Source organism: Siphateles boraxobius, unplaced genomic scaffold (genome assembly GCF_051911475.1).
Source record: "Siphateles boraxobius isolate OS27281-9 unplaced genomic scaffold, OSU_SipBor_1 5, whole genome shotgun sequence".
Classification (NCBI taxonomy): Eukaryota; Metazoa; Chordata; class Actinopteri; order Cypriniformes; family Leuciscidae; genus Siphateles; species Siphateles boraxobius.
In genome coordinates, this window is record NW_027509141.1 from 24,905,712 (window position 1) to 24,932,396 (window position 26,685).

The 26,685-nt window shown below is 38.3% G+C and overlaps 4 protein-coding genes across 7 annotated transcripts in view; all 4 read right to left on the reverse strand.

Moving 5' to 3' along the window:
• Positions 1-9,975, reverse strand: part of skib (v-ski avian sarcoma viral oncogene homolog b) — a 32,590-nt gene extending 22,615 nt beyond the window's left edge. Inside the window, exon 1 of one of the 2 annotated variants that reach the window (XM_077203533.1) lies at positions 7,050-9,975. In XM_077203533.1, the coding sequence (XP_077059648.1) occupies positions 7,050-7,946 (897 nt within the window). In that variant the 5' untranslated portion in view covers positions 7,947-9,975. The remainder of the gene's footprint in view (positions 1-7,049) is intronic. The other variant, XM_077203534.1, reaches the window with a different exon arrangement.
• A 2,503-nt stretch (positions 9,976-12,478) lies between these two features.
• tmem51b (transmembrane protein 51b) lies at positions 12,479-22,375 on the reverse strand. Of its 3 annotated transcripts, none has more exons than XM_077203535.1 (3): positions 22,108-22,375; positions 15,890-16,354; positions 12,479-14,915 (listed from the first exon to the last, which is right to left on the reverse strand). In XM_077203535.1, the coding sequence occupies exons 2-3, from the start codon at positions 16,270-16,272 to the stop codon at positions 14,504-14,506; spliced, it is 795 nt and encodes a 264-aa protein (XP_077059650.1). In that variant the 5' UTR covers positions 16,273-16,354; positions 22,108-22,375; the 3' UTR covers positions 12,479-14,503. The 3 variants fall into 3 exon arrangements, with proteins under 3 accessions (XP_077059650.1, XP_077059652.1, XP_077059651.1); XM_077203537.1 differs by having other exon boundaries at positions 22,090-22,340; XM_077203536.1 differs by having other exon boundaries at positions 22,057-22,340.
• Positions 22,376-22,977: 602 nt separating this feature from the next.
• Positions 22,978-26,225, reverse strand: LOC143711688 (kazrin-A-like). Its single transcript, XM_077203544.1, has 4 exons — positions 26,100-26,225; positions 25,276-25,442; positions 24,624-24,732; positions 22,978-24,499 (listed from the first exon to the last, which is right to left on the reverse strand). The coding sequence occupies exons 2-4, from the start codon at positions 25,395-25,397 to the stop codon at positions 24,341-24,343; spliced, it is 390 nt and encodes a 129-aa protein (XP_077059659.1). The 5' UTR covers positions 25,398-25,442; positions 26,100-26,225; the 3' UTR covers positions 22,978-24,340.
• The window catches only part of kaznb (kazrin, periplakin interacting protein b), a 154,551-nt gene continuing 154,071 nt past the window's right edge, over positions 26,206-26,685 (reverse strand). The window contains exon 14 of the mRNA XM_077203539.1: positions 26,206-26,538. Coding sequence (XP_077059654.1) covers positions 26,274-26,538 — 265 coding nt within the window. The 3' untranslated portion in view covers positions 26,206-26,273. The remainder of the gene's footprint in view (positions 26,539-26,685) is intronic.

The window sequence follows — 26,685 nt, forward strand, 5'->3', positions numbered from 1 at the left end:
CTTTTTTGTTAAAAATACGAAATGACATTAAAGAGATAGTTCTAAAAATGACAATTCTATAATCATTTACTCACCCCTCATGTTGTTGCAACTCATGAATATGACTCATGAATTGTGAACAACACAGCTATAACGTTAATGACACAGAGAAACGACATCATTGCAATAACTTTCAGAATGATTTTTCCCAGCCACGATAAAAACATTGACATCCAATCAGAATCCACCCGACTTTGAAAAGCTCAAGCATTTAAAGTGCAAACGTCATAACTAAAGGTATTAAAAAGAATATTATTGTCCATTGATGTGGGCGCTCATACAGTTATCTTTATAGGTATCAATCTTGATGTAAAAGGGCCATTACACATTGATAGCAGCTCAGCATGAGTTTCCGAAGCTTAAAACTTTCAGAACACATTCATTGTCACTGCATGAAAAATGAAGACCACATGAGAATCTATTATTTTTGAAGTGAACTGTCCCTTTAAGTAACTGCAGTTCCAATGCATGTATTATGCAGACAATTTGCTGAAGCGTGGAAAAGAGAAACTTTTAAATAGATGTTTTTTACTGACTAAACATGACATTTCACAGCCTTAGCCTTAGAAAGATGCAGTACAGACAAGCAATCTGATATTATATATGAAAACAGAGGAATCTCTCCGTCCACAGAACTTTTCGTTGAGAACGCCATCTTGCCGAGCGTTCCAGAAGCATTTCTGAAACACCATGTTGTGGTGGACCATCGCAGCGGAGTGGAAAATGGAGGCCTTGCCAGCTGTCTGAGGGCAGGAGGAGTGAATCAACCTTTCTGGAAAAATCTGAATGTGCCTCATAACCCAAAGCCTCAAAACATAGGGAGGGCAAATGCAGGAAACCTTCCATCCTTGCACCACCCAGAGAGCAGGGGAGAGAGAGAGAGAGAGAGAGAGAGAGAGAGAGAGAGAGAGAGAGAGAGAGAGAGAGAGAGGGGGGCTCACACTTATCCAAACCCGAGAGGCATAGGGAAATGGAGGTTATGGATCAGGTCATCCTGACATCATCATTTCTCCTGCTTTTTTTGCAAGGCTAGGACAGAGCCTTGTATTCCCTAGTAACACAATCACCATGAGAAGGCCTGGATACAAGTGTTGCAGAGACTTGTTTGTGTATGTGTTAAAGAGAGAAAGTGTATGTGTGTGTGTGTGAGAGAGAAAGACAGGCAGAGTGAGCAGTGAGTGAGCGAGCATGAGAGAGCTGGCACGCTCCCCTCAGCCCACCAGCCAGAAAGCATCAAGTTCTTATTTAGCACAGGAAGAGCAGCTTTGCTTAGCAACTACACTGACTCTCCAATCACAGAAGTTTTCTGAATAATACTGCCTGGGCGTGGAGCGAGAGCCGTCTGCGTGCCTCTGAGGAGTGAACGAGAGGCCACGGGCTGCTTAAAAAAACACAAAATCCCTCTTTTTTAAAAGGCCCAGACAGCTCACGTTAAAAAACAAGCTTTTTTCCTTAGCCTAGAAAAGAACCAACTTTCGATTGTGTGGTTTAGAAAACCCAGTTTGCTTATGATTTAATTAAACTACCATTTTTATATTTAAAAGGAACCATTCATATAAAGTGAAAATTCATTATTTACTTAGCATCATGTTGTTGCAAACCCATAGGACTTTCATGCTTCCATGGAACACAAGAAGGAGAAAAATCGCAATAATGTGCAACTAAAATAAATGGTAAAAGAATGCATGAAAGAACTATGGTTTTCGAAAAACTCAAAAGTACAATTTGTTTACAAATTTGACCACTAGGCCTACTTCTCTCATTAACACGCCATGGGGGTCAATGGTGGATATCACGATTTTTAGCGAACTGCAACTCACATTTCTTTCCGTTCTTCACACAAAGGATTTGAACGACTTAAGAAGTCATGAAGTCTAGTGAAGAGCTTTAGTGCAAAGTTACTTTTTTGGTGGTTTTCTGGTCATTATGGAGCTTGACAGCCCCATGTTATACTGAAAACAGTGATATTCACTTAAAAACATCAGGATATACAAAAAAGTTTGAAAAAAATCATCTTTTATGTAGACGAAAAATTTTGAAAAGACATGAGGGTAAGCAAATAAAGCCTAATAGGAATGCAGAGATTGGACAGGAAACGACGAAGGGGGAGCAAGTTTGGGAAACGGATGAATTTGTACTTACTTCACCCACATACGTGTAGCACAGCACAAGTCATGTACACTTACTAGGCAGCTCCAACATGAATTGCCATTATTAATAGTATAAAAGGATTTATCTTAATTATGCTTGGCTCCATTGATTCTTCCTCATCACCGATGGACAGAGTAGCCAGCATCAATACATGATGTGGGAAGGATGTGACCAAGCAACAGTGGAACACATGCACTTAACAATGCTATTTGAACATTTAGAAATCAACTTCATTTGAGATTCATGAGCTTAACCTCACGATAGCTTTGAGGGTGGTCAGTGGGAGGTTTGTAGGCGAGAGCAACATGCCAGTTTGTCATATGGCACACGCACGCAGACCCGAAGCTGCATCATCCCACAGACAGACCCTGAGGAAACATCTTTACCACACAGTCCTTACCCTTCCCCGAGCAGCTCTAACAAAAGTCGACAGCTGTTAGGAAGTAAAGGCACTCAAGTAATGCCCCAGAACACCAGATTTTTTCAGCAGAGGTTTAGCTTGCCGTTTTCAAGCTAAATATAATTTAAAATAATCACTGCAGGAAAGACACAATGCGAGAATAAGCAACGAGTTGTTTGGATTCCTCTCCGTTTCTTTTGGCTGAAATAAAACTGCTCCGTATCTGTAAATCGAGCACATTCAGATCAGGAATAGACTTTTTCAATATTAATAATTTGTTCTGACTGGCCAAGAAATAATTGAAATTCCAATCAGATTAAATAAGAACGCATCCTCCAGCTCATGAGGATGGATCAGGGAGGGAATACAAATCTGTACAAGAGTGTGCATCAAATGAAGAAGAGTGAGAGATAGAACACTAAATTAAAGCTACATTTAATCCACAATGAAACTTCATCCGAGTGGACAGTTACAGATTAGCGGGTTTGCAAGGGCCTCAACTGTGCAAGGGCACTGGGTTTCTTGCACAGTGGCAGCTGTGTACTCCAGGATTTTTCATCTCCAGAGCAGATGGGTTGCCATATTAATCATGAAGCTGATGATCGCTATCGACTAAGGGGCCTGATCTGAGAAATTGATCATAAAACAACACCACCATCATTCTGCCATCTGTTTCCGCAGACTGGTGGCAGTGCCAGCCTGCGCAACTCTAAACCTCAACCAATGCCGTCATCAGACATCATACAGACTTGCTCACAAAACAGATGCCTGATTTTGTCACATTTGCTGTTAACTACATCCCGATTAATGATCAATATTATAGTGGTACCAAATTAACACTACACCACAGTGGATACATTTCATGTTCGCAGCAGACACAGGCAAAAGCCTACAGACTCATTATCACGGAGACATCGGTCGTGCAACGGGCACCAAAACGAAGCCAGAGACACAATGAGCTTGAGTAACAAAGATGTCGGGAACAAAAGAGGCGGCAGGTCTTCACCCCAGCATCAGCCAGTGGAGAGCTCCAGCTGACGCCCTTTAAACAAGAGGTCACCCGGCCTAGAATAGAGGGCACAACCTCTGAGAGCCCCTGACCACCCCCTCACCTCCATCCCTCCAGGGAGGAGATGAGACAGCATCTCTTGGGGACTGTTAAGCCATCAAGCGACCCTTTTAAAATTCAGCTGTTCAGAGAATAAGCGTCCGAAAGTAGATTTTGACTCAGTCAAGTCAAACCCCAGGCCCCCAGTGTTGTTTGAGCATCTGATTCCGAGCAGCAGGGGTTGTTTGCGGGCCGCCGTGATGTGGTACAGACTACGGATGAGTGTCCTGACTACGCTGGATGAATAAGTAGCACCCGCAGTGTGTTGGTGGAGGGGGGGGTTGGGCAAGCGGATGAAATTTTTGGCAGTCTGGAGGCAGAGCAAGGGGCAGCGCGGCTGGTGGGACGCAGTGCGGGCCGCAACGGCGAGGTCAGCAGACAGATGGGAATGGAAATGAGTAGGACGTGCGCTCATTTTAATCTTTTCCCCACAGCTGATCCTGGCATTATAAATGCAAACTCGCACGCACATGTCGACCTCTATCCCCCAGGCGTGCGCATTTATTATGGCCGTGGCCACCTTGGGTCGGACACTCGGTTGATTGGTTTGGTCTCAGGTTGGGAGTCATCTGTAATTTGATAAATTGAGAGAGCAGAACAAAAGAGAGTTTGATATCCCCCCCCCATTTTAAGCTCTGTGGCCCCTCTGCGTCCAATTTATTACACAATACTATTCTCACTGGAGCCTTACTTCATTTCTGGCAGGACAATGCACATGCACTTGAAATATGTGGTTTAAGGGAAAGTTGAAACTCCAAATAAAACAACACAACACAACCATTATGTGCTGTATCGATCTGTTTAAAACTGGAGCAAAACACCAATTCAGTCCCACAGCAATTAAAAAGCAAAATAATATAATACTAAAATATAATAAAGAGAATTATAAAAAATATTAAAATAATACATTTAAATAAGCTATGATAAAAGGTTTTTAAAAATTAAGATTAATAAATAAAATAAATAGCACAACATTTGGCAAACTGATGAGAAAAAAAAGCACCTCAAATTTAGTCTTGGAAATAAATGCAAAAACCATTTCACAACTCTTAAAAAGCTTTAAATAAGCAAAATAATGTAATATTTTAATATTTTATTTAACACTAAGAGGATGACACTGGGTAAATTGATGAAGTTTTATGTAAATCCATAAAAATTGGGGAGAAAATTAACACCAAATGAAAATGGTCATTTAATGTGTTCTGCTACCGATTTATTTGCAATGTATTTTTCTGTCTTTTATCAAACAACCATCTGTCCAGTTGGAGAACCAAGGGCCACACGATTGGCCGGACTGTCTGAAAGGAGAGGGGGTGGGATTGTTGGTTGACTGGCTTTGGACAGAGGTCACATGTCACGGTCCTTTGACGGCACGTCAAGGCCCTGGTGGACAGGGGCGACAGATCCTTAATGAGAACTCGCCACCCTCTCCCAGCTATATCCCCCATTATGTCAGCCAGACCAGACAAAGTCTGGATGCTGTTTTAAATTAATTCAGCTCTGAGATATTCCACTCTGATTTCTCTCAGATAAAAAATAAAGCAGACTCTGTACTGCTATGAACAACTTTATTACATAAAAGGGCTCAAAAACCTTATAACCATGGCGACCAGCCTCTCATCAAAGTAATATTTGGAAACAGTAATTCTCTATAAAAAAAACAAAAAAAAAACAGTCTCTGCAAGAGACAGCATGAAGCAAATATTCTCAGCAAGACTGGAAAAGATTTTAAGTTAAAGGTTTAATTACAAAAATAAAGGGGAAAAAAGTAATAAAACTAACGTCTCAATTCAGCTAAGGTTAAGTGTAAGGTGGCAAGCTGTTGTTTTTCTTTTTTGTTTTTTCTCCGGACGCAACCTATTCCAGTGATGTACAGGTCCACAAGTACACGGCTCCCCACGGACCCCGCTAGCTTGCTAACTGGGACACTTCTGACAGTGAACCACAGAAACGGCACAAAATCCACCCTTCAATGCATTCAGCTACTGTATAGCTAGCCCATATCGTTATGATAAAATATGCTTAATGTGCAATTTAAACAAATATAAGAGATGCACACAAGATTCCATCTAATCATCTAACAATAGTTGCACAGAAAAGCCAGTCTTTCTTTAGCCTAACCAGATGCATCGCACTGCAAACTAGCCCTTCAGCCTCCATGTGACAAATATCAGTCAACACTTTTCCCATAGAGAAGCGATCGTTAAATATACATGATGCTGCATTTCTGAAATGTGCCATGTCTCTCACATTTCCCACAGTGATGAAACTGCATTTGCCACACCATGCATCCCAAGCCTGCTGAAGTGACACCATGGTAACACATACATATATGTGTGTAGACCCATTAGCACGATCACACTCAACAGCTGCTGCGTGGAGAGAGCAGCCAACCCGAGACTCCCGTGCTTTTGTCCGCTTGCCGTATCTCTGACCCTGGAGTGGAGCCCGATCAGACAGTGGGAGACCCAAGGCCAGCGCTGACCCAACACCAACTGCTTTTTAGAGAGTGACCTCAACCCCAACCGGCCCTCCCCCACCCCACCAAAAACACACACACAAAACAATGTCCTACACAGCACTCTTACCCTCCTCCTTCACCTCGGAGCCCATTACTGGCTTCCCAAGCCTCCCTGTCTATCTCTGGCTCCCATAAAATACATAATTGAGGCTCCATTTATCATATGCAGATGCCCCTGAGTGCATCCAGAAGAACAAGAAAAAAAAAGGGGGGGGGGGGGGGTTGGAGGCAGGACACTGGCAGGTTGTGCACCTTCATTTCAATATGCTCAAAGATAGCATTAGAAGTTGATATTACAGGATATTATTAAAAAGATGCAGTGATTCTCAACAAAAAGTAGGGAAAGAATGATGCTAAATGCATCATAAATAGGCTTTAAAATAGGCATCAATCAAAAATCCAAATGAACTAAATGTCAACATGGACAGGTTGTGATATTCAAAAACAAAGGGCAAAACTGAAAGGTAACAGAAAAGAATGACACAGAATACAATAAATATGGGATGAAACATGAAGTATGGTTTGCGTTATGCACAGGGTGTTCTGTGTGGGAAAATTTAAGGAAAAAATGTTTGACATATTTTTGTTTACTTTGACACAATAAACAGTGAGGTGTAACCAGGTGTAATGGGTGTTGTATGATCAAATAGCGCCCAAGAAAAAGAGAAAAGTGAATGAGAATCAATAAAGTATAGCGCACATAATAGGCCTTCTTAAATGATCACATTCTATTGATCATATTTATCATAAATATTTGGGAGTAAAATATCCATAACTCTGGAGTACTACAGAACAGATTCAGATTTATAATAACGCTGTTTTGAGCTCACCTTGTAAGATGTCTTGTGCTTGTTCCCCAGGTCAAATTTTCCCTTCAACTCATCAAGGAGCTGCTGCAGTGTGGTGCTCTCCTCTTTGTCACTATAGTCTTGATCCAAAAGAATATAAGCCCTCCAGTTGGACGAGTCGAAGCCCCAGTGACAGGTTCTGTTCTCCTGCCTTTTATGACTGTGCACCACGAACTTATGGGTCGGGAACATGAGCCTGCAGTCCAAGCACTGTATGCACGCCGCGCTGGGGCTCGTGTAGAGCTCTGGCACGAACAGGCCCTTGCACTTCCCGAAGCATTCGTGATAAACTTTGAAGCTCTTCTCCGTCCGCTCCAGCTCGATGGAGCACGACAACTCTTTATCGGCGTGAGGAGGGAACGTGCCGCCGAAGATGAGGGCATTGCAAAGGCGCTCGGCGTCCGTCTGGGTGATGAGTCCGCAAGAGGGGGCCGAGAAGGGCAGGATGCCCATAACTTTGAGGATCTCCAGCTGGTCCGCCGTGCACCTGGAGCAGTAGATGTGGAGGTCGTCGCACACCGAGTTGATCTGCTGGAGGGAAAAGTCTCGCAGGACGCTGTTGAGGATCTGCGGCAAGCAGAGGCGCTTCTCGCCACCCACCACGAAGCACGAAATGGTCTCCCGATCCAGGACCGTCTCGCACCTCTCCGTGGAGCGGTCGGACGGGATGAATAGGGGCCCCGGCATGACCGGGGGCGTCTGCGCCGGGGGGTTCACTATCACCTCAGTGCTCTTGCCGTCCTTTTTGAACAGCATGTCCTGCTGCCACCGAGCCGAGAAGGCTGCTGGACCGCCGAGAGAGATCTTGGAACTCAAGTGAAACTGCTTGAGAGTTTGCTGAAGTCCTGGATGCTGCTGAAAGCTGGAAGGAGCCTCCATGTTTAAACCTGGGCAGTCTAATCACAACAGATTCAATGAATGTGAACGTAAAGAGTCAAAACAGTCCATGTCAGTTCGGAAAGCGTAAAACACCGCCTTGTAATCCATTCAACTGTTTCATGTTCAAATCTTAAGTCGTACCAGAAAGGGCCAGACTTCCGAGCGACGAGAAAATCCTCTCCAAAGTCTAAAGTTTTGATCGAAATGTAATGATCAGTCCGACCATATAACAGACTGACTGGTTGCAACTCACGCGCAAAATGTGTGCCTTGTGTAAAACTCGTCGGCGCAGTTGCCTCCGCTTTACTATGAGAGTGTGCGAGTCTCTCTCACTCCCTCTTTCTCTCTCCCTCCCTCTCTCTCTCTCTCCCTCAGTGTTTGTTTGTGTCTGGTTCAGTCATCGAATCCCGGCCAAGAATGTGACTGACTCCCCGGGCTGGCTGTTCCATGAGAAGCTCTTCCTCCCCCCGCAGCCCCAGCAGCTGCAAAAGCGGGAACACAAACTACACGTATAACCATTGCAGCGGATGGAGGAGGGGTGGAGTTTACTTACAAGGGTTATAGTAGCCTACATTTTATTAACAAACTTTAAAGGTCACGAACATTACATTAATTGCAGGAGCAATAGTTAATGTACATTTGAATATATTACAAAGTTTTGTGAAAATATTGTAATCTACATTAAATAATAATGTGCTTAGAATGATTTAGGCTACTTTGAGCGCATGAACACATAATTCCGCTTATTTACCAAATAGAGAAATAAACATGGAAGTAAAATATGGACTTTAAGTAGATTAGGCTAACGTTTCTACTAAGAAACTATTATTACTACGTCTTTACTATTAGGATATAGGCTACTAATATGCTGTGCTCAAGAAAATGTCTTACCAATGTTGAAAACATTCTGAAAAAAAAAATATCAGCGAAAGTGCTCAAACCATGATCGTTCAAAAGTTCAAAAGAAACATTTATTTAAAAGCATATTTTTGGTACCATTATAAATGCTTTACTGTGTCTTCACTTAAAGGGTTAGTTCACCCAAAAATGGAAATTCTGTCAGTATTTACTCACCCTCATGTTGTTCCAACCCCGTAAGATCTTCGTTCATCTTCGGAACACGAATTAAGATATTTTTGATGAAAACTGAGAGCTGGATCAGGATCACTCCTCCATAGGCTTCTAAGGGATTGAAACTTGCCGGCCTCGAAAAGTTATTAAAGATATCGTTAAAATAGTCCAAGTGACTACAGTGACTCAATGTTAAGTTTATCAAACGATGAGAATACTTTTTGTGCGAAAAACAGAACAAAAATAACGACTTTATTTCAACTATTCATTTCCTTCTTGTTGGGCCTCTAGTCAGTTAACGTAGTGTGATTGCGTAGAGCTAAGTCACACGTAGGCTCACTATTGGCCGACGCTGGTCATGTGTCTGATGCGTGACGTAACAACAAAAGAACTGCGCTATATCACTAGTGAACTGACTCGAGGCCCACCGAGAAGGAAACAAATAGTTGAAATAAAGTCGTTATTTATTTATTTTTTGCGCACAAAAAGTATTCTCGTCGTTTGAGAGAATACTTTAAGATTGAGTCAGTGTAGTCACTTGGACTATTTTAACGATATCTTTAATACCTTTTAGGGGCTGGCCATTTTCAATCCCTTAAGAAGGAGGAGTGATCCAACTCTCAGATTTAATCAAAAATATCATAATTCGTGTTCCAAAGATGAACGAAGGTCTTACGAGGTTGGAACAACATGAGGGTGAGTAAATACTGACAGAATTTTCATTTTTGGGTGAACTATCCCTTTAATAAAGGTATCAATTTCCTTCAACAGCAACAAAAAATCATTACTGACTGCCAAACTTCTTACCGGTAGAGTTTACGTTTCAGACAAAATTAACACTTTAAATGACTTTTATTAGCGGGAGCTTTAAACATTTTGCGATTTGGAATGTTTTATTCCCATTGGTCAATCGCATAGAATGATTTCTGAAGGATCGTGACGAAGACTGGCGTAATGGATGAAAATTCAGCTTTGCAATCGCTGGAATAAATTATATTTGAAAGTATATTAAAATAGCCTGGGGTGGCACAAATCTTCATCATTTCAACATAAAAATGAGTTTGACCACAATATACTGGACCGTTTTTGTGCCTACAACACAACTGAATACAGTAAATTTCTATAGTTAATTGTAATTGAGATAGTAGCCTACTGAATTAGATAATGGAATAGGCCTTCTGAGTGAATTTGAGTGAATACATTTTTTTACATTTATTTTCTATTCCGCACCATCATACTTATTAATAAAGGGGTTCCTCCCACTGTAGCTAAAGTTCAACTTGCTCAGTCAGCTTGGTTCTGGTTCTCAAAACCCCCAATAGCTTGTTCTGTTGCATCTTCATGGGTAAGACAGATTACATACTGTAATTCAAAGATTATCCAACCTTTATTGAATTTTATATAATCAATGAACTCTTCAACAATTCTGAGTTTTGTCTTTCAAAAACGTTCAAAAGTAGGCTAAACTGTATTAGTTGTCAAAATAAATAATTGCAACAGTTCTATCATATAGGCCTAAATCAACTCAGTAGGCTACAAAGGGGAAACAATGTGTTCTCTTTTGAATCCCCATGTGCAAGAATGTGAATAAGGGCGGAAGTCAACAGCATGTAAATGCCAGAATGTAAAATATGTTATTCTATGCATTTAAATATGTTCCATTTTTTGTTTGTACAAAATTAACGCAAAATTAGCGCCTATCTAACAGCTGCCATGACAGGAAAATTCGTTTTTGTGAGTTTTACTGACATGTAGCCTAACATCTCATCTGACCGCAGATAGCCTACTGAATAAGGACAACGCGTTACTCTCTGCATCTGACAGAGTCATCACAATCAAACACGTCTTTCAAAATAAAAGTGGCATCAGAAAAACAAAGAATTATGTTTGTTGTTGTTTCTTTGACTGCACACAATACGACTCACTCAAAACGGTCTTGTAACCCACCAGTTGAGAAACGTTGACGTATGGCTATAGCTACTGTAGAGGCTGTTGAAAGTCTAGGTCTCATTTCTTGGTTTCATGTTGAAAGGGTGTTTTTTGTGGATATTTATATCTGGTGACTTTGTTCATACTTTCTTTGTTTAGCTCACTGGCAGCATTTAAATGCATGGCCACCTGGCTGTAGTAGGAAATCTCACCTTCAGATAAAAGTTGATATCACAAATTTCAATTTACAATATTTGGATGGGACTGAAGTTGTTGCTAAGCGTTAGCTTATTAGGTTTATGTTGACATTTTATGAATTTCATTTTTCACAGTCTGTAAATGTTTGTATCTCAGCCAGGCACGTTGCCCCATAGGGGTATAAATAGACTCGGTGAACTACAGACTATATAGCCTACGTTGTGGCCTGTTTTAGAAAATAACCGGAATAGCCTATTTAATACTCTTAAATAAAAAATTATATTCAATCATTTAGTCATTAATCATTTAGTTAGCTATACAAAATTCAGTTCTAGGTCAACAATACATAGATATTTTGAGGCAATTTCTGTCAACACTCTCTATGGCAAAAGGAAGGGAAAGTGCCAGATCCCCTCCCATGAAGCTAGCGTAGCGCCCTCCAACTTAAAAAACAAATAGGATGTTTGTGTTTCTGTGTATGAATGAAATAGGCCTAAGATACTCAAAAAAAAAAACAAAAAAAAAAAAAAACACACACATGCAAACTTGTGTATGTATATATATATATATATATCGTTTTTTTGTGGAGTATCATATTCCATATATCAGGCTTATAGCTCATATTGAATATAATTCAATGTTAATTGAGAGATAGACAAATAAATGTTCCCCAAAAGCTTGTATGTCACATTTGACATTTACATAATTTAAAAAATATATAGGCCTTTATATATATATATATATATATATATATATATATATATATATATATATATATATATATATATATATCTCATTTTTAACATTAAAAATGATGTATGAATAATCAAGTAAACTCAAGTTCCTTGAGTCAAGTAAATGTTCATATTACATTTACTTTATAAAAATCATTAAAGATTTCACAGCAAAAAGACTTTAATTGATAAACAAGAATGAACTATCAATCAGATGGAAGAAGGCATAAAGTAGAACAGGTTTTTTAGCAAAGTTTTGGTCGTGTTTGTCATTTATAGGCACTACAAATTTGCATATTAAATATGATACGGTAGTAGGCTAATATATTCATAGAGAGGCACTATACTTATTGTTTAACAGAATTTTACAAATTATGTTTACTTTAAGTTATGAGAGAATAACTGTTTAAAAAATGTGGCTAAATGTTGTAAAATGCTTTGCCAAACAAGCATTCTGTTTTCAATGATTTTATACCCCTAAAGGGTTGATGTATCATGGGGGATACAAACATTAAAATCAAAAATAAAAGTCCCGTTTTAAAACAAAATCATGAAATTGTATTATTTGTGTCCTAACAATATGGAAAATAGCATTAAATTAATTTTCTGATGTCTCTTTATTCTTGTCCTTATTATGGTTAACAACATTAAAAAATCCAACCAACCCCAAACATTTGATCGGTAAGTTATTCAATTCTTGTTAACTGTTGTATATCAGCAATGTCCCCATCATGCTGTAGTATTGCACATTTTTGGACAAAAAGCAAGTTATGACAAACCTGAATCAACAATAAACAGTGTATTTCAAAACGTCATTTTGACCAATGTTCTAAAATCTAAGAGCACAGTTTAGTAAAGGCATAACTCATACTGCTTTGTTTAGATTGGGTCATTGGGGTGATATTGTAACAGCCTAATTTGTTTTTCATGGAACATAGAAATTGCAAGCATTTGTCTAATGGTTAATTTTGGCACATATGCCTGACGTGGGGTTGCTTGAAATCCAACACTATCATGAATTCACAGTTTGAATTGGCTTCAAATACCTGTCAAAATATAGACCTCTTTCCCTCCACACATACTTGTAGGGTGATGTCTCAAATGAAAGATAAATATATAGGTGAAAGTAGATTGGGAAAATAAATTTGATGATAAAAGGAAAAATGCTCAGAACTAAAATGGGAAAAAACATGGGAAATTAACAGCTCGAGTTGGCAGTGATCAAAATTACATTTTTTTTTTATAAACGACAGCTTTTAAAAGTTATGGCAGGAAAAGTGCAATCAAATTTGCCATCCTTGACAGTATTTCAATATTGTTTGTACGATTCTAAGCCACTAGGGGGCACTACAAATCAGCACACATTATGTTACAACTTAGGGAACCATGAAGATAAACAATAACATATATTTACACAATTTTATTAAGTCCCACAAGAAAAAAAAAATAGAGCTTTTCTGCTTTAAAATATTAATAGCATACATTTCCCAAGATTCTACACCTCAATCAAATAATTAAACTGAATTATAACAAACTAAGCTGTAAATAAAAACAAAAGCGTTAGCTAAAAAGTGCAGTTTAATTGAAAACGGTTCATTTGCAGCATGATGGCTTATTTGTACAGTAGCAGTTGGAATAGTAGCCAAATCTTTAAAATTCACATGTGCACTTCAGGAATTCAGTGTTGAGTTCCCTAAAAAAAGGTCTATTTTGTTTATCTAGACCTTTCCTTTTTTTAATATCACTTTTTATGATTTCATAATGAATCCAGAATTTGTTTTAAAATAACAAGGTTACATAATTTCCTACGAGTTTTGAGAATATTTGAAATTGCATTCTAACTCAAAAAGTCTTAATTTTTACCCTTAAAACACAATATCTTAAAATACAATATATCTAGATAAAACGAGGCAAAGTTAATTGCAAATGGAACAGACACATTGTTAATGAAAACATACTGAAAAAAAATAATTATATTATTAATTGGATTAATGGTACTGAAAAATTTTGTCAAGCAAATTAGTTGGAATTACATCTATTATAAACATTAATTTTGCATTCCCATAAAATTGGCCAGAGAAGCACAATTGGTTCAAATGTATTATATAGTATATTCAGAATAAAAGATTAAGCTGAAAAACTATTACATTCAGATTTAGGATAACATGTAAAAAGCCTTTTCCAAAAACAGCAACTAGCATTTGCCATTTCACTCATGGCAACCGTTTGATGGGATTCTTGAGTTGCAAGTTATTCTTTAATAAGAATTTGTTTTGTTTTTATTTTTTTTGCAATGTACATAGTTCTTTGGAAGTAAACAGTGAATCTCTATCTCAAGAAACACTCTGTGACATTCATATCCCTCTTCAGTTTAAAAAAAACAATAAATTACTATAATATCCTTCTTAGAATATTGATAGTTCTGATAAAAAAAACAACATTCAAGTAGGCTTTAGTGTTTTGTCCAAGAAAAAAATTGACAGCACACATGAATGTATCCTATTTCATAAATTGGCAGATTCAGAGATACATTTAATGCTCTCACTGAAATTTTCTGCTTCTGCACAGATGAGTCAACATTTCCCAAGCAACCCACAGATGCAAACACTTGCAGTGATTGAATGATTACACTGCTTCTGTGGGTAGTTGAGGGGGCTTGTGCTCATACTGTGGTGGTGGGGTCAGAGGTTCAATGACCACCCTACCCTGTCCAGGCTTTTGGATATTCAAACGGATATCCTTGACGTGGAGCTTCTCTGACTTGATCCTGCGCACTCGGAGAGGTCTGAGGAGGCGGCTGGCCCTGCTACTGGCGCGGGTGGGCGCCGCAGGCTGGGGTCCGGGGCCAGGAGTCAGCTCAGGGGCCTCTTGGCCACTACCTTCTTTCGGTTGCTGGCCTTCATTTTCAACGGCACCGATCAGATCTTCGTACGAGGGCAGCTGGTAACTCTGTCGCAAGTTGCTCTGTCGAACAGGGTACCGTCCGCTGGTGACCGCCTCCTCATAGGTGGGGACGTCAAAGCTGGGTATGGGTTCACTTGATTCCATACAGAGAAACATAATATATAGTCAATAAATCAAAATGCTTCACTTAGATGGATTTGAACAAAGGGAATGCACAATATATCCGTACTGATATTAGAAAGAAAAAAGAATTAATTATTTATATACACATTCAACCTTTGGGGTTGGTAAGAATTTTTGATAACACTTTATTTTAGGGTGCAATTCTCTTTATTAACTAGTTGCCTATTAGCATAGATATTACTAGGATATTGGCTGTTTATTAGTACTTATTAAGCAATTTCAATGCCTTATTCTGCATGACCTTATTCTACATCCCTAATCCTACCCAATACCCCAAAAATAACAACTACCTTACTAACAATTAATAAGCAGTAATTAGGAGTTTGAGGCAGAAGTCATAGTTAATATTGAGAATTGGACCCTATTCTAAAGCGTGACCGGATTTTTTTTACGTTGTCGCTCACCAAGCTGCATTTATCTGATCAAAAATACAGTAAAAAAGTTGTGAAACATTATTAAAATTTAAAATAACAGTTTTAAATGTTAATATATTTTAATATGTATTTTATTCATGCGATAACAAAAATGAACTGTCACTTGATGCTCAAGAAACATATCTGTGATACAGATGAGCAGTGATCCTTTTTTTTCAGGATTCTGATGAATAGAAAGTTCAAAAGAACCGCATTTATTTTTAAATAGACTCCAGAACTTTAATAACACTGTTAAATGTAATATTTAGCAAATCTCAAACAAACAAAAACAAAAAAATCTGGCATTTCAATGACAGATTTTTAAAGGGCATTTCATTTTAATATCAGCCATTGATCAGTTATCGTCCAAGAAAATAATTATTGACATATGTTAATCGGCCAGAATTGTAATATCGGTGTATCCCTATGCAAAACCTGGACATTAATCTTTTGATCATCTTTTAACACCCTACAGAGAGGGTGTGTGTAATGAGTGTAGAGCAGTACTCACTCCTCATCCTGATCTCTATGGACATGATCCACATAATCAGCACGGCCAGCACCTGCAGTTTCCCTGTGTCTCATCCTCTTCCTGTTCCTCACCCCGAGACATGTGGCAAGGAGCAACATGACAACACCAGCTCCAACCAGCGCAAATGCAACAGACGATGTCTTTCCTACATCCCCACTGGCAGTTCCACTGTTTGTGGTTGTAGAATTGTGCAACTGTGTCACATCAGAAGGGACTATGCTCCACACGATCATGACAACACCAAGAGCCACCAGGCCCACCCCCAGTGCACAGAGAGCATACTGGGAGCCTGAACCACTGCCCTCCTGACTGTTGGGTGAAGGCCTGCTTCCTGAACACAGAGGCTGCCCGCTGGCGCACATAGCTGTAAATGATCCTCTCGAATATTCACAAACATACACTTACCCCGGAAGGGTGTTCCAAATGTGGAGGACGAGAGCAGAACTGTGACAAAAAAAAGAAGAAGAGACAACCATTATAAACATTTCACTGAAGGGGAAATACTTCCTGGAAATGACTGGAAAGAAAAGAAAAGGGTTTCTATGTTTCAGTTATTTGGAGAGAGACTCTCAAGCAAAAAATGATGCATTTGGCTCAATGCCGCTCTAGAGGTCAAATGGTAGCATTCCAGCATGTCATTGAAAGAATTACCATGTATGGACATTGTACAACTCGCTACAACTCTTAATATACATTTTGTGCTGCTTTCCAGTCATGTCAGTCTCGTATTTGCGAAATGACCAGGGAAAGTTGAGGTTGACCATGATCCCAAGTTCAGGGATTGTATGGGAGTTTTCAGGCCTGACAATTAAAGAATCTAATTGGTTTTGGTCATAATCTAAAGATGGCAGGTCATGTTATTGATCTTATTGTGACCGATTCGTCCTTGAATAAATTTCACTTGTTTCTATTTTTTGAATTATTATTATAATATTTATATATAATTATATATAATATTTTATATCTCATAATTTTTCATCAAAATGATATCCACCAGAAGTCGATCTTGCAGTGAAACGTCAGACTTCTCTTTGGTGATGCATGCAGGACTTCTCCAATTGTTTTGTCGGCTTAAACCCCGCCCCCTTATTACAATTCACTGCAAGCTCGTATTTAAATCAGCCTCCATCCAATCAAAAACCGACGGACAGAACCATGCTTTACATTTTTTCCAGATAGTCCGTTTCACCCTGATGAATAACAAAATAGAGATAAAAACATAGCTACTTCTGTATGCTCGGAAACATAATTACAATAATAAAGGTCAATTGCTTTTCTGGGGGTCTTTTGTTCTATAAACAATGATATAGAAAATGGTAGAAATATGATTGAAATCACAGTGATTCACATTTACAGTAAAACACTTTCTTTGAGCCAATTTGTTGGGTGGGTGTCAATAAAACAATCATAAGGGGGTAATTGTAATCATCATTACATTTTTAATGTTGAGCATAAAAATCAGTTTGTAAGCAGTTTGTGCCTGGCACACAAAAAAAAGCCTGGCAGAAAACACAGTACACCTCATTTAGCCGGTTTATGATTCAACAAGGCCTATGCAACAACACGTTTCCCATCATTTTGTGTGTGTGACACACACTTTGATCTTTATTTTGTTGTACAAGTGCTAAAAAGCTTCCTGTCTTTGTTGGGATGTGATAAAAGAGATAAGGAAATGTGACATATCAGCCTAAAAAAAAAAAGATGATTTCTGAACTCCTCAAATGACAGCATCACTAATAAGAAACAGGGACCATTTCGATGTGATAAAATAAGTGCATTAAAAAGACAACATTTAACACTTGTGACTTTTACACTCTTTTCCACATCCATAATCATTTTCATAACATCAACAACAGCTTTCAGCAAATATCCTTTAAAGTAAAGATTAGGACCCATTAGGAAGACATTCACAGTTGCACACTAAAAATCAACTAACCGATCCAGTGCACTAAGGTTAGGTTGCTGCTGTGCACTAACTGTTGCCATAACAACACAGCATTGTTCACCATGAATGTGGGCACTTCACTGTGCTCAGAATGAAACTGGGGAAGGGGTGTCATTTTAGGTAAAAGCTACTTTAAATTCACATTAAAAGGACAAACAGCCTATTTTTTTTTAGCAAAACCAAAATTAGGCTAATTAATTTAATTCTTACAAAATGCTTAGAGTATTTACTCTATTTATACAAGACTCTTAATACAGTTCCATTTAACAACATGTAAATACAGTGCGCAATGTTAAGCGAGTAGCCACGTTTTATCATAAGGTGTTTTTTACAAACGTTTTACGTTATGTGCTCAGACCACTCAAACAGAAATCACGATTGCAGGCATTATGGGACCTTTCTTTCAGGATGATTCATCATCCGCCTGTGGGTGTAATTTACTAGAGGGTGAAAAGTAAATGGTCAAATATTTGTTCAGATTTCCATTTACAACAAGTGGCTTAAGGGTGAAGAACAAATGAATGATTCTGTTATTCATATTTTGAGAGGAATGAAGAATGGACGGATGGAGAGGGACAGAAAAGGAGAAATTGTCTGTGTAGAAAGAAAGAGTAGTTAGTTTAAGAAAGCCTTGTACATTAGTGGCACTAATAAAACAGGTTTGTCACAGAGCAAGACATGACAAGCACTGCAAAATGTGCACAATAATGGTAAAAGCCTGTCTTTGTTTTTCAAGACTGGCAGGAGGAGTTTTGTTCAAAGGGATTTTAAATAGAGACGCACCAGTCGACCGGTGTTCTGACGATTTGCGCTACTGCTACTACTGCACAATTCGACAGCAAAAAAATGCTACCAACACCATATTCATGTGGTCTGAGGCTTTATTAACATCTATACCTACCCATACACTAAATCTACCCTCTAAACATTGTAAATAGTGTTGGTAGCACAATCTGAAAGGTAGCATTATTCAGCAAAGAACCGGAGAGTTTTTGCTCCAAACACACGATCGGTTTTTCGTTTTTATTTTGGCTGGTCTCTATTCTGGAAATGGTCACAAACTGCATTGCAATCATTACCCAAAATGTCATTTATGTGGAAATATTACAAAGTCTGTAAACAGGACGTTAACACAGGCCAGAGACTGAACACTCTGGCCTGTAATGGACATTAATAACCAAACGCAGAGCCATACGTCACAGCAGTCTGAGGACAGCAGTGCCAGGCCAGCAGTCTCAAGCCGGTGTTGGGGTGGAGCTTATAGCTTATATATCATTAAGGGTAGATTTAGTGGTTGGGTGGGGTTGGACATTCGTTAAGGTAGAGCTTATTGTGAAGAGGTTAGTGTTTGGGCGGGACGAGCCTCAGCATTATCCTAACTTCGGGTCTGACGCTACTGTCCTCAGACTGCTGTGACGTGGTTCTGCGGTTCTGCAGTTAGACATCACTCAAGATGGACACAAAGAGGAAAACAGAGACGTGCCATCAGAGAAAATACTGTACCAGGCAAAGCAAAATCATTTTCGTGATCCCCGAAAAATTGGAAGAATATATAAATATTGAATTGAGGGTGGGGGTCTTTATGAATGGATCTATAAAGGAAACTGACTGCCTTTCGGAAAAGTTTCAGTGGCATTATCTTTTCATCTTTCCTTAGTATAAATTAGTGTTTATAAGCGCAGCTCTGCTTTGTGTACAGTGCTAACCAAGGAAACACTATATCACTGCTGTTCCACAAGCGCCATCTACTGGCAGAGAGTGAATATATCACTGCTGTTCCATAAGCGCCATCTACTGGCAGAGAGTGAATATATCACTGCTGTTCCACAAGCGCCATCTACTGGCAGAGAGTGAATATATCACTGCTGTTCCACAAGCGCCATCTACTGGCAGAGAGTGAATATATCACTGCTGTTCCACAAGCGCCATCTACTGGCAGAGAGTGAATATATCACTGCTGTTCCACAAGCGCCATCTACTGGCAGAGAGTGAATATATCACTGCTGTTCCACAAGCGCCATCTACTGGCAGAGAGTGAATATATCACTGCTGTTCCATAAGCGCCATCTACTGGCAGAGAGTGAATATATCACTGCTGTTCCATAAGCGCCATCTACTGTCAGAGAGTGAATATATCACTGCTGTTCCACAAGCGCCATCTACTGTCAGAGAGTGAATATATCACTGCTGTTCCACAAGCGCCATCTACTGGCAGAGAGTGAATATATCACTGCTGTTCCACAAGCGCCATCTACTGTCAGAGAGTGAAATTTACATTTTCATTCAGTCTGTCTGCAGTTTTTGTTTTGTGCAGGTGTGTCTTGTGTAGCATAATGTCACAAAGCTAAAGTCAGATCATTCTGTTTTTGCTTTAAGTCTACTTTAAGTCAAAAACAACTGCTCATGTTACACGAGTGTAGCATCTTTGTTCGGATCATGATTAAAATCAGCAGTATGGAAATCGGGCAATTTGCTTGTAAAAACAAAGCAAAAACAAAAACAGAATCGCAATGAAAAAACATGATCATTGCATCCCATGAACAATTTTCAAAATCAAAAGAATTCATCCTCATGAGAGAATCTGTGAGAAAATAGCCTTAATTATTTGCACAATTCTATCCTTAAAATAAACATATTAATCACATGCAGATTTTGGTACGTGACAATTCTTCAAAGGAGTCAATGAGAGCAAAGAACATTAAACTCTGGTTAAAACAAAAGAAACATAAAATAGGGAAATATGACAAAAGACCAGGAAGGCCTGTCCAAATACACAGAGCAACACTTGCTCCCCGTCCTGAAGTAAACAAACAGAGGTCCACAGGTCACTAAATGCCCCCATCTAAACATGCACCTCATGACCTTATCTGAGCTGATCTGAACTTATTCTTACAGAATACATGGCAGAATGGTCACACAATGGTAAAATAAACTGCATGCATTCGTGTCTCGTCTGGAATACTAATTTTATAACACTGGTTATTGAAAATAAATACAACAGTTCTGAAAAGGGAGGTTGTAATCATGGGTAAAATAAGGGCAACTGGAGTCATATTATTATTTTGAATTGTCATATATTAATAGAAAAATATTGGGATGAGGAAATCAGACAGATATATTTCACATGATTGAAAAATGCTCTGAAATCCCCATTCTTGATAAACTCCCTCCATTTTGAAAATATAAAACAACATTTTTGTGGCCTTGAAGTAAATTAGAAAGACACCGTTCAAACCAGAACCCTCACTAATTCAAAGATGGAAAGAAGCAATTATGGAAATCTATCAGAGAAGAAATCAATCATTTATGTACAATTACAGAGTTGGAGTGTTGTATGTTGTATTTTGTTTTTTAAAATGTATTTTTATGTCATTGTTCTGTATTTTGTTCCGCTACCATTTGCATGTGTGATTATGTTAGATTATCTTGTTTTTACATAAAATAATAGAAAAATACGGAAAAGAAATTTAGCGATATGACAGTGAAGTCCACCGTCAACTTAAATACCTTTACAGCTTTTATACTGATACAAGCAGACATTACGGTTACCATGGTAACCACTGTAACTATAGTTACCCCAAAAATCCCATACTACTTTAATTGTTACTGTGGTAACCTCATCCAAAAAAAAATCTAATCAAACAAATTTATATCAATACAGGAATCTCTTACACTGTTTGAGAAGCCATATTAATGTATGATGATTCTACATTAGTAACTGTAATAAGTAGTAAACCATGGAAGCTTTATAAGGGTCAGAACTCTAAGGGGAACTCGAGCAGATCGTGTTTCTACCGTTTCAGTGTCATTGTTTATACTATAAAACACCGTGGGGAAAAAATTAATGACCTTCATCATGTTGTTTAAAGACCATTTGGAAATTGGTCTATTAGACACCATGACATCAGATGTGAAGATTGAGAAACAATTAAAGATTTTATATTTTGAAACAAGAACAAATATAAATGATTACCGATTTATTAATGCCATCTTACTGACATGAAGCTATTAAGAGGAAGTCCCTGAGTGTCTTTCACGATATTTTGAAAGAATTTTAAACAACAACAGAATCTTTGTAACAACAGCATTCTAAAGAATCTCCAGGTTTACTTTTTGTCAGAAAAGTCAAACACCTCAACGTACCGTAAAACGCCAAATAAATTAGCATAAACCAAGTTGAAGCTAAAGTGTACGGCCTAACCTAAACTCTGCCGCGGTTTAACGCCCTTCGCACCTTGTGTCACGAAAGTACCTGAGGCAGGTGTCGCTCCCAGCCGCAGGTGAAACGAGCGTCCTCACGATCCTTTCATTCGTTTATGGAAGGAAAAGCTGGATAATTATTCTAACTCCTTCTTCGGTCACTCTGCTTCTACAATTTGTGGGCTTAAACAGAGACAGGAACTTAGTTTAAAATCAACTCGAGTGCAACCCCTCAGTTGTAAAGAGTTTAGAAGGACGCGTGGTCCTAAAGCGAGGCGGGTTTCATAGAAGAGGAATGAGATTACAGAGCTGTTCAGTTTACCCGGATTCCGGAAAGGTATTAGCATTCACCACGGAATTATCAATTTTTTTGATTAATCAGTTAATTAAGGTTTGTATGTAAAATTTATTTGAGAGACTTTTAAATTTTGTTTTAAAACATAAACATACAGTCATTTGAAATTTTATGAAAAAGTTATTTTTAACCCAGAAAAGATCTGAATTTCAGGTTTTACAAATGTTCAGTTTAATATAACTGTTTTATATTTTAATATATTTTTAAAATGTAATGTATTCCTATGATAGCAAAGCTGAATTTGCAGCAGACATTACTCCAGTCAGTTAAATTATCCTTCAGAAATAGTTCTAATATTCTGATGTGGTGCTTTTATTAATGTTGAGAATGTTTGTACTGCTTAATTTTATGTGGATTGATATATAGCCTAGTTCAGAAGAACAGCGTTTATTTGAAATAGAATCTTTTGTTACATAATTATTTTTAATGTCAATATGATCAATGTAATTCACCCTTGTTAAATAAAAGAATTAATTTCTTTTAAAAAGAAGCCTTCTGACCCCAAACTTTTGAACGGTATTGTATAAAACCAACCTGACAAACAAACACACAGCAACACTCAAAATATATGCATATAGAGTTTTTATTTTTCTATACAGATTATTGTGTCAATGACACATGGTATGTAGGCTATCTATAAACAAATGTTTCTCAAAAGTACATTTTTACTAATGCCACAAGGTAAAGAGATATCAAAATGATTTGTGATTGCAAAATCCACCTTAATAATCCACCAGAAACTGCTATATTCTTGAGCTGTGCATCTGCTGGTATGATGTGTGACCAATGTCTATCAATAGACATTTTGAGTCAAACCAAGCAGTATATCTGTGATTCATAATTGGCATTTCCAACTGATTTGAACAAGATCTGAAAATAATAATTGGTTGAATTTGTGAAACGCACTCATGTTATCTAACCTGTGTCGACCCACATGACAGAGGCTGTTTGTATCAAAGCTCAATGCTGTCCCATGCAAAAGCTGCAAAACTGGATTTGCTCTTGTGTGCCCTGTGGCTCTGAGTGGAAAACTTGGGAAAACACAGCTGTAGAAATTGCAGTACATGTGTGGCATTGGCTTGTAGATTGTATACTATATTTTACCTTTCCATATTTCATCTGGGAGCCCTGCTCATGACAGAGTATGATTCTCTCACTCCTTAAAGAAAGGATTAAAGGCTTTTCAATCGTATCACTCTTGCATTTCCTTATTAGTGCATGATAGTCACTATACAATGCATTGATAAATATATATATATACATTCCATTGAACAAACTGAATTGCATGCATGGTAAGACAGAGATGTTGAAAATCACAAGGGAATACATTTTTTTTGTCTTTCATTCCCCTTATTTAAATTAAACGGAAGTCATCCTTATGACTAATCTATTACCCACACAACATTGCTACTAAAGTGGCCCTTGCTTTTTAATTTTGTATGCAAATGAGACTTTGAAAACACAAACATCTTCGCAGATGTCAACAGATGTCTTCAAACACAGAAAAGACATTGATGGGGCATTCAAAGCATTGTCACAATGAATTCACAGCGCTATTCCTCATACGTTTTCCGTAACGTTAAACAAGCACAGTTTTGTGATGACCTTCATGGAGGGAATGGACATCTGAACATGTGGTATTGATTTCAGCTGCATACCTAACAGTTCTGACTGGAATTTACAGGAATCAGGACAAGTTCATCTAAGTATTATGTCAGTAACAAAATATTTCATTTTTTTAATGCAGCCAGTTTATAAAATGTATAATTAAGTGCTTAGTTGTGATTTATTGCCAATACAAAATTCTCATAAGTGCAATTGGTCAATTATCAAATCTCTTTTACAAATAATTGAGCTCATTTGGTCCATTTAGAGGTTAGGGGAGGTTCACTCTTCCTTGTTCATCCAAGGTAAACATAGAGTGTTGGCTTTAGACATTCGTGATCTCAATGCTCGAGTAACCATGCATTGGACTGCCTTTGGTCCTTTGCAGGATCTTGATGCGATCTTCTCTGGGTGGTGATCCACACCCGCCTTGAAAAGTGAAGTCCCTCCCAACAGCGACCAGTGGATTGAATCTCAAAGGGCTCTGAGGAATGACAGAAAGGCTATTTATCCTTTTACAGATCGTTAACAATAACATAGGCGGAAAAAGTCCATCATTTGTCTTAATTTTGAAAGACCGTTTTATGTCAATAAAGGACAGCCCCTACCTTGCCAACTTTTTGCTTGGGAGAAAATCCTTCCTCAGTTTTGCGGCAGTTTGAGGCAGGTGAATGTGTAGGAGTCCCTTCTTTCCTGTAGTCCTGAGCCTGATTAGTTCTGCAAGACAGAAATACTACTCAAACACACTCTTAAGATCAATACAGTTACTGTTCAGCAGAGTGCTTTTTACACGGCTATACGCAACAAATAAATAAATGAAATACAGGGAAATGAAATACTGATTTATAGGCTACTGAGTTGAGATGTATGTAATAATGCATATTAAATCATTTTTAAGTGCCACAAAACTTGAAGCAACTTTACCAAATCAACATGTAAATAAACCTACCTATCATTAAAATACATTGTTAAACATGAAATTCAACCTCTTTGTTTTAGCCTACATAAAACACTTTTATTCGAAAGCAGGAATGACATTCTTAGTAACTAGCGGGCGTAAATTGAATGTGTCAGACTTGGTGTCATCAGCTTCCAATTATTTTTAGAGGTACAAAACAGCTGACTTCCGCAATTTAAAAAAATTAGGTGGATAATGGCACAAGGACTTTTAAAGTTTACAATTTCTCTAATAACTATTATTGCAGCAGTTTGTCATATTCATATGCTACTAAAAATGACTATGAAATGAAGCTGACACACCTTGCTGGGTTGAGAAGCACTTTCATTTCCTCGTATAGATGACGATGGATCATGTGTTTGTTGTTGGGGATGTCTAGAGCCTTGGCCATGCTGTCCGCACTGAAGGTCGGATCTAGAACCATCACAGCTCCATGGATGCCACTGTTCTGAAGGCTGTCAGCATACTCCTGCATAAAAGACAACATTCAACAGGTTGGATATAAAAGTACAGTAAATGTCTAACAAAAAATATCAAACCTAGTAGTAAATGATGCTAGACTTTTTCTCAGATTTTTGCAATTATGACATTTATACATTAAGCATGGTTTAAGTATCCAAATAGCCTACTTTTTGGGCCAATGTATTTTCCCCACAGTTAAAAAGTTTGGGGTCATTCATGTTTTTATTATTATTATTTTTAAATTAATACTTAAATTCAGCAAGGATGTATTAAATTGATTAAAATGCATAAAAAAAATCTAATAATGGTGTTCTTCTGATTTCACAGACAGGGCTTAGATTAAGCCAGGATTAGGCCTTAGGTTAATTTGGACATTTAATTAGCTTTTATAAACGTGCCTCAGAAAAAACAGTACTGGTGTGCATATTGAGACAAAACAGTGACACCGACATATTTTAAGATATGTCAGTGTAAGTTGCTTTCAGTTAAAACATAATTTTAGTCTTAAACCCTGTCTGTGTATCCGGGGGTATATTCATAAAAGAACCCTGAGAAAAAAACAAAACAAAACATGGTTTCCACAAACATATAAAGCAAAACTGAAACTCTTACCAACCTCAACCTTTTCAATGATAGTGTACATGGATTTTTAGGTGTTACCCACCTTAAGATCAATATCTCTGATCCATTTAATGACACGGTGGCTGGTCCAGACCACCGGATCCAGATCTCGATTCTCACACTGAGCACGACATGTCTGTATAATCTGCAGAGATGTTATGATAAAAGCAAACTGATCAGTGTATTTTACAATATCACCAACAATATTTGCATATTTTCAGAGTGAATGTGAGTATACAAAAAATCTTGCCTCTTTGTCGAAATTAAGCATTTGCAGAAGTTGAATGGCTGATAGGATGCTGGTAACATGAAACTTGTTGGTGATGTTAAAGATGGCTTCCAGGTCTCTTCGTGTGATAGAGTTCAGCACTCTGCCGTCCACTAACTGGTTGTGGAAGACCTGTGAGTACTGGGGGAGCCCGACGTCACCCAACCAGGTCTGAGACACCCAGTGATGATCCATATCAGCAGCTTTGGAAAGTCTGAGTGACAAAAATGAAACGCAAAACCAATTGCCAATGCACATGTGTGTGTGTGTGTGTGTGTGTGTGTGTGTGTGTGTGTGTGTGTGTGTGTGTGTGTGTGTGTGTGTGTGTGTGTGTGTGTGTGTGTGTGTGTGTGTGTGCTCT

What these genes read in the sequence shown, in the direction of transcription:
- tmem51b (XM_077203535.1), bottom strand. Translation starts at nt 16,272, where the DNA reads ATGTGCGCCAGCGGGCAGCCTCTGTGTTCAGGAAGCAGGCCTTCACCC. An exon ending in CATAGAGATCAGGATGAGGA is followed by an intron (nt 14,916 to 15,889) that starts GTGAGTACTGCT and finishes TATGGAATCAAG; the next exon opens with TGAACCCATACCCAGCTTTG.
- LOC143711688 (XM_077203544.1), bottom strand. Translation starts at nt 25,397, where the DNA reads ATGGTTCTAGATCCGACCTTCAGTGCGGACAGCATGGCCAAGGCTCTA. An exon ending in GTGCTTCTCAACCCAGCAAG is followed by an intron (nt 24,733 to 25,275) that starts GTGTGTCAGCTT and finishes TCTGTCTTGCAG; the next exon opens with AACTAATCAGGCTCAGGACT. An exon ending in CCAAGCAAAAAGTTGGCAAG is followed by an intron (nt 24,500 to 24,623) that starts GTAGGGGCTGTC and finishes GTCATTCCTCAG; the next exon opens with AGCCCTTTGAGATTCAATCC.